At 34.8% G+C, this 8,096-nt stretch overlaps 1 protein-coding gene across 4 annotated transcripts in view; it reads left to right on the forward strand.

Annotated features, from left to right (window-relative positions):
- The window catches only part of LOC144958644 (potassium channel, subfamily K, member 16-like), a 95,194-nt gene extending 88,036 nt beyond the window's left edge, over window positions 1-7,158 (forward strand). For all 4 annotated transcript variants that reach the window (XM_078890751.1, XM_078890776.1, XM_078890767.1 and 1 more), the window contains one exon: window positions 5,923-7,158. In XM_078890751.1, coding sequence (XP_078746877.1) covers window positions 5,923-6,192 — 270 coding nt within the window. In that variant the 3' untranslated portion in view covers window positions 6,193-7,158. The remainder of the gene's footprint in view (window positions 1-5,922) is intronic.
- Window positions 7,159-8,096: the final 938 nt, after the last annotated feature.

Raw genomic sequence — 8,096 nt, forward strand, 5'->3', positions numbered from 1 at the left:
TGTCTTGTATTCATGACAACACATTTTAGACACTTAAAATAATATACAAAACTAAAGTTGACTGTTACAAACTTAGAGGTGAGTAAAAAGTCATAATCAATTTATCCTTTCGAAATAATACTCGTATATTTGATATTCGTTTAAAAGTCTTGCTTCTTAATAACACTGCTTAATGAATTATTTTCAATTCCAATCTTTCATATTTGCTTAATTTTAATCAGTCACATATTTTAAAATGTGAAAACGTATTATGAAGAGTTTTTGTTCAAAATCTCTACAAAAAAATAAATAAAAGAATTTAACATGTCCAAAAAAAATCTGGATTAGAAAACTTACAGTATAATGTTTGTTGCATTCATTGGAAAATTAATTATCAAACAATGCTTTTGTAATTTTCCAGTTTTTTTTTTCATTCTAGTATACTTATATCATAGTGTTACTACGTAATTTTATAACAATCACGACTCACAATTATCACAACTTTGCTAAGATATCCATTTTACTCGAAATAGAATTATAGCATGATATTATTAAAACTTTACTTGTCTTTCTATACCACTATCTACCTCTCTATCAACCTATCTATTGTTCTATCTATCTATCTATCTACCTATCTATCTATCTATCATCTATCTATCTATCTATCTATCTATTTATCTATCTATCTGACTGTCTTTCTGTCTGTTTTTCTTCTTTGTCTTTGTGACAGTTTATTTACTTCATAACTCTTCCATTTTTATATTATCCATAACGGAGTAAAAAGTGAACCAAGAAGGAGAAATCAAACCAAATATTCATGGACCTAATTTAGAAAGATAGAAATGATCCATTATGTCACAGCAATCTCATGTATTGGACCCGATTTTTGTGAAAATATCCCATTTTCTAATTTCCACTAATTCAATAAAGGTTCATGCCGACTTACTGTATGAATGGCCAGCCAAACAGTTACACAGGATGCACAGTAAAAAGATAGAATTCGTGAGTTGTGTAGCATGGGAAATGGTGACATGTGCATGGATAGAACCCATACCTGATTGAATCCATGATTGTGAAATGCGTTGCGATGAAAATAACAAGAAATAAACTATTTAATTCTTTTTTCTGCACGATTAAGCAAATCATGCCATTATAAAATCCGGATTTTTTAAATTGATCATATCCGTTTAGAGAAAATACTCACAACATCTGCCAGTCGTATATAAAAAACAACACACAAATCTACGTTTGCCCTTGAACGTTTATTGCCTGATTGATAGAATTTAGTGGGAACTAATCATTAAAATGGCTGCCCAAATACAATTACAAGAGCTGAGTGACGTCAATTTCGTCCCTTCTAAAGAATATAAAGTCGTTTGCTGAAGAGGTAATGTTACCCTTTGTCTAATTGATCTTTTGGTTCCATATGGAGAATTGGCTTTTCGCAACCGATTTTTGATCTGTCCCAGTTTCCGGTCTAAGTTTTTGTTTCCCCAGGAAATCACAAGGACCTAGTTTACCTCAATGAACGGCGTGCACGCCAGATCATTGGTAGATGATCTGTTTGCCATTGGACTTTCAAGAAAGCTTTTTACAATGCTTTTTCCCCTCGTCTGATAGAAGACTAGTTCATACATTTCTCATTCTATAGTTAGTTGTATTATGTGATGGGACTTGTTGACATGTTATGTGTTGCTGTTGGTCAGGGACCCTTTGTAAAGCGATTTGATCACATTGAGTGGATATTGCGCTATATAAAAGCTCATGTTTAAAAAAAAATCCAAATAGGGTCTATTATAAGTTTACTTTTCAACCGTCTGTCTGGATTTTAAGTGATGTTTTAAAACCCTCTCCTTACCATCCATAGCAAAATCGTCACATTTGTAACGATGCAACCAACATTTTTCTCATTCTGATAACCTTTGTACATCACAAATTATAAAGAAAATACTTTGTTCTAGCGATAAAATTTAGACACTGGACAATAATGTGTATGGAATGCACTTGTTCCTTTTCTGTTTAAGTAGAAACAAATCTATCTTTGTGTTGGGTGGGTGTGAAGTTTCAGAGAAAATTCTGAAAATGGCTGGTAAGGAGAAAGTTTTAATTGTTATTGCTTTGGCAGAAGAAGGGCTTTCAGTCTGAAAAGTTCCGTCTTTGGTAATTTGTCCTTTTTTTAAAGCAGTTATATTCATTTTTGTACATCAATTTTTAAAATGTAAAAAAAGCTCTTGGTCATTGTACGGCAGTATTATTGTTACACATTGTCCTTCTCAAATATTACAGGCCAATGTTTTATATCTGAATCTTCTAACGCCTGCATTTACTTAATGTGAAGTTCTTCCATTTGTCTTAACATATTTTTTAACCTTTAGTTTTTAACCAAATTTTCCTTTATAACTTGTTTAGCGAATAATAATATAAGCTACTTTATCTTTCCGCAACTTGAACTGGTGGATGGGCGCATGCTTTGATTATTTTATAAATCTTTGCGAAAATCCACATCTCTTCATTTACCTCCCACACAATCTCTCTATCTATTTAGCTACGTATCTATTCCTTCCTCCCTCCCTCCTTCCCTTCCTCTCTCTCTCTCTCTCTCTCTCTCTCTCTCTCTCTCTCTCTCTCTCTCTCTCCCTCTCTCTCTGTCGCTCTGTCCTTCGCTCTCTTTCTACTTATCTATCTTTCCCTCCCCCTCCCCCGGTCTGTGTATGTGTCTGTGTGTGTGTGTGTGTGTGTGTGTGTGTGCGCGCGCGTGCGCGCGCATGTCAAGCCTTCCTTGTAATCTCTCTCTATCTATCCTTCTCCCTATTTCCCTCTTTCCATTCCCCCACCTCTCTCTCTCTCTCTCTCTCTCTCTCTCTCTATCTATCTCTCTCTCTCTCTATGTTTGTGTGTGTGTGTGTGTGTGTGTGTGTGTGTCCCACTCTCTCTTCCTCTTCCTTTTCTTCCCACTATTTCTCACTCCCCCCCCCCTATCCCCCTCTCTTCCTCTTTTCTCACTCTCTTATAATTTGGCTCTCATATTTTGTTTACTCACATATTTTTCATCTTAATTTCATATCATCTCTTTGATTTGACTTTTTCCCCAAGGTTTATAATATCACAACATTTCGCATTTTACCTCATTAAAAAAATAAAATACAAATGAAGTCTCTGTTAATGCCAATATTAGATCAAATTGCATAGTACTGTAGTTTTCTGTGCCAATTTTATAGACAATGTTCTATTCATATTCCAATTAAATCTTGTAAGTTTACAGTGCTCATATTACGATTTTTCAAAGGCTCATAATTGTCGTTCCAATTTCAAACCATTCAAACCATTTATCACAAAATCATTTAACTTTGCAACAGTAATTAGATTAGAATTTGACAACAACAAAAAAGTTAAAATTGACTTTTTAAGAATTTTGGCCAGATAGATTTAACTTGAATTATGCATCAATTTAAATGACACACAGCTGTTCAAAAAGTCTTTAAAAGTCTTCAAAGACGTAACGTGTTTAAGAAATAGAACAAACATAGAGCACTGTATTTACAGTAATCTGAGAGTCTGTCCAAACTACATCCATGCCTACTGCTACTAATCGTTCGTGTGACCTAGTTTAGTATACGCGAGTATTGTCTAAAACCGTATCTTCAAAAAGATATCAACGAATTGGAAATGGACCCAGAGGAGAGTAGCCAGGCAGACTTCCAATGATTTCTCACCACAAACAAGTACCTATCACTGGTTTAAAAGCGAAAAAAGAAGAAGAAGAAGAAGAAGAAGAAGAAGAAGAAGAAGAAGAAGAAGAAGAAGAAGAAGAAGAGGAAGAAGAAGAAGAAGAAGAAGAAGATGATGTTGATGATGATAATGATGATGAGATGATGATGATGATGTTGATGATGATGATGATGATGATGATGATGATGTGATATAGATGGATGATGAATGATATGATGATGAGATGATAGATGAATGATGATGATAAGATGAATGAATGTGAGAAGATGAGAATGATAGATGATGATGATGAGATGAGATGAATGATGATGAGATATGATGATGATGATGAGATGATGATGATATGATGATGATGATGATAGATGATGAGATGATGATGATGATGATGATGATGATGATGATGATGATGATGATGATGATGATGATGATGATGAGATGATGATGATGATGATGATGATGATGATGATGATGATGATGATGATGATGATGATATGATGATGATGATGATGATGATGATGATGATGATGATATGATGAGATGATGATGATAGATGATGATGATGATGATGATGATGATGATGATGATGATGATGTGATGATGATGATGATGATGATGATGATGATGATGAGATGATGATGATGATGATGATGATGATGATGATGATGATGATGATGATATGATGATGATAATGATGATGATGATGATGATGAATGATAGATGAATGATGATGATGATGATAGATGATGATGATGAAGATGATGATAGATGATGATGATATGGAATGTATGATGATGATGATGATATGATAGATGATATGATTGATATGATGAAGTGATGATGATGATGATTGATGATGATGATGATGATGATAGATGATGATGATGATGATGATGATGATGATAAGATGATGATGATGATGATGATGATGATGATGATGATGATGATGATGATGATGATGATGATGATGATGATGATGATGATAAGATGATGATGATGATGATAAGATGATGATGATGATGATGATGATGATGATGATGATGATGATGATGATGATGATGATGATGATGATGAATGATGAGATATGAATGATGATGATGATGATATGAAGAAGAAGAAGAAGAAGAAGAAGAAGAAGAAGAAGAAGAAGAAGAAGAAGAAGAAGAAGAAGAAATTTGATAATTTTGGAATTCTCGTATGTTGAAATAAGGATCGTGGTATAAAGAAGAATCTGATTTGATAATTTTTGAGAAGTTCAGGATCATTTTGATCGATCGATAAAATATAAAGGAAAACTTTCTGGCCAGAAATGAGTCAACGAACGCCTTTTGTCTGTATAGCAACTTTCGAACCTTTTTTTTGTCATACCTAATGTACATTATGTGCATGGATCTTCAATAATATAATTAGCATGACTGCTTGGTTTTGCAAATGGTCCTGAAATTGTGATATTGGACAAATTTGACTATACCTACTGTCAATTTTCGCAAAAGTTATTTTAATTTATTTTTTTACTTTGAATTTCACCGCACAAATCGATATTGGAAAACAGAAACGCAGCTTATGTTTGAGAGTGACGTGACGGTAAGGTTTATGTTCTTCTGGTATTTACGTCATTCCGATATAAATAATCAAAATACTCAGCAGACATTTGAACAGAGCAACGTCCAAGAAATAAATATAAATGAAGTCAAAATTAAATTGAGTTTACTTCTATAAATTCAATTTCCACCACCATGGCGGCGATCATCAAGTGGTGCAAGATATTTTTTATATTAATAGGTAGCTATATAGAAACTGTTTGAGTCATAAGGATGGAAGGAACATCAAGTTTCACACCTTTAAAGTTTCTCTTTAGATAATTCCCCTACGTCCTACTGCTCTATAACAATGTCATTTATACACACACACACACACACACACATACACACACCCGTATATATATATAATATATATATATATATATATATATATATATGAGAGTAGAGAGAGAGAGAGAGAGAGAGAGAGAGAGAGAGAGAGAGAGAGAGAGAGAGAGAGAGAGAGAGAGAGAGAGAGAGAGAGAGAAATAGACGCAATCACTGGGAGACAAAGAATCAGACTGACGGATATACAACACATTTTAAAACAGGTTCCTTTTTCAATCGACTTTAGCATCGTATAACATTTCTATAATTCAACATTTTCTTCTACTACTTAAATCCCACTTCCCTGCAGGATCAAGACTCTCAAATATCGGGGGTTGCTGAGGAAGTCGACTTGGAAATTGAAGACGATGTCCATGTTCTGAGAAGCACGCGTCAGTGTTCTACAAAACTCACCAACGATGATCGGAACGGCATACCAGGTGTCAACACGTCCCTGGACTCCGTAAATTCTAATAACACTACCCCCAATATTGGAGATGCAAAGGATAATGACATAATATTTCCAAGTGAAGAAAAAGATCCTAATGAAGAAGCCATATGTCGGGTTGATGTCAGGTGATGAGGACGTTTTATTTGAGCTGCCAATAGGGAATAAAAAATCGGACGCCAACATACTGGTTCCAATCTCCTTCGAAGTGTGAAACCAGTCCTCCGGAAGACTGAGTATATACCTTGTGCAACTGGTCTTTTGGTTAAGAGTGATGATATCTCATTTTCTAATCTAATCAAATGTTGATGGTCAATAAAGGTCATCCATCCCCGCTCTTTTACGCCTCTTAATGCTAAGACTATGCCTATGCATTCTGCTACTAAAATAGTTATGAAAAGTGAGTGGAGCAGGCACTTATGTTGATTAATAACAAGAAATGAAGTGAGTAGGAGAGTGCCCGGTCGTGGATAGTTCATACGGTAGAGTCACGATCTCCCCGGCCAAGTGGGGTTGTCGTAACAGTAAGGTCGCGGGTTCGAGCCCCCATCGCCGCTACGAAGTTTTTATTCTCTGTTCTCTTCTGGCACTCTCTTACTCACTTCATTTCTTGTTAAAATAGCTATGCCACCTTATGATTCAATGTTGACTATTAACTCTGGAGGACTAGATAAACACTTAGAACTGGAAAAGGGGAAGATGGGACGTCGCGACTTCTCTGCCATGTTAAATTGTTATTGGGTCATCCGAAATTAATATGAGTTTTAAGAATGGGTTTGCATCGGAAAAGTTCCTTTGTGTGCACGGAAAAGAACATTCGATCAGACATTGAAATTATTTGATTGCCGCAACTGAAAATCTGTCGGAGTGGTAAATTGTTTAAAAACTCAGTTATTGGCCAGCATTAAGATATTAACTCATTCTTAGGTGTGTGAGAAATATTAAACAGACTATTTTGATTTTTTTAAAAAATGCAACAAACATTTGACACTAAGGTTTATAGTCCTCAAAGAGGGATGACGAACTTAACACATATTATGAATTCGGATAAGAGTCAGTTGTATGCTATTGTTGGTTAAGATTAGTTCGAGAGACCATTCCCCCCCCCCCCCCCCCCCCCCCCGCCTTCTCCTCAGATAACCATTTCCCCTATAGGTCAAATTAGTATAAGATTTTAATCTAAAACAAATCACGAGACTTTTAACGATATTGAATGGATTTGATTGTGAAAACAGTACTTTTTCAAAACATAAGAGTGAAAATAGTCAGGGGAAAAAAACCCTGGTCAAAAGCTGAAATATTTCATTTTTTCTGCATGATATGTATTTGTTGGACACTAGTAGAATGTGGAGACTCGTAAAATAGCTGAATCAACTAAGAATTAATTATCTTATGCTCATTACAATGAGGACTGCTGAAAAAAAAAGTTTCAGGAATTCATCATGATTCGATTATTGGGATTGTTTCTTCTTGTTCTGCCCTGAGTTTTCGATGCCATTGACAAACTTCTCGGAAGTGGAGGCATCCGAATTTCTTACACAACGAAACGAAATCATTTTATAAATAACAGACCGAGCATCGCAGCATTATTACTCGCGTGTGTGTGAAATAAATTCAACTTTCAATTACCTCCTGTGCATTATTAATCCATGAATATTCTCAGTGTTAGGGAATCATTTCTTATCTTTATCATGTGAGAGTAGTCTGTTATTTCTTGTTGTTTTTAACTCATCACAGCAAAGAGAATTGTGCACTCATGTATACCCTCAAGATTTTCCAAATAGTTGGTTTTACTGGACAACCCATGAGAGATCGATAAATGCTGTTTCTTGATATCATAAACAACGAAACGAAAGCAATTTATTGATATATAAGTCAGCCCTCTGAAATTAGCATTGCGTGTGAATAGTGAACCATACTGATTTTTTTTTTTTTTTTTTTTGTTGTTGCTTCGTCTTTGGTTTTCTGTTGTTGTTGTGGATGTTGTTTTGTGCTTTTTGTTGTTGTTTTTTGATGTTTTGTTTTACGGATTCATA

Source organism: Berghia stephanieae, chromosome 1 (assembly GCF_034508935.2).
Source record: "Berghia stephanieae isolate SIO BIC M18660-M18661 chromosome 1, UCSD_Bste_1.3, whole genome shotgun sequence".
Taxonomy (NCBI): domain Eukaryota; kingdom Metazoa; phylum Mollusca; class Gastropoda; order Nudibranchia; family Aeolidiidae; genus Berghia; species Berghia stephanieae.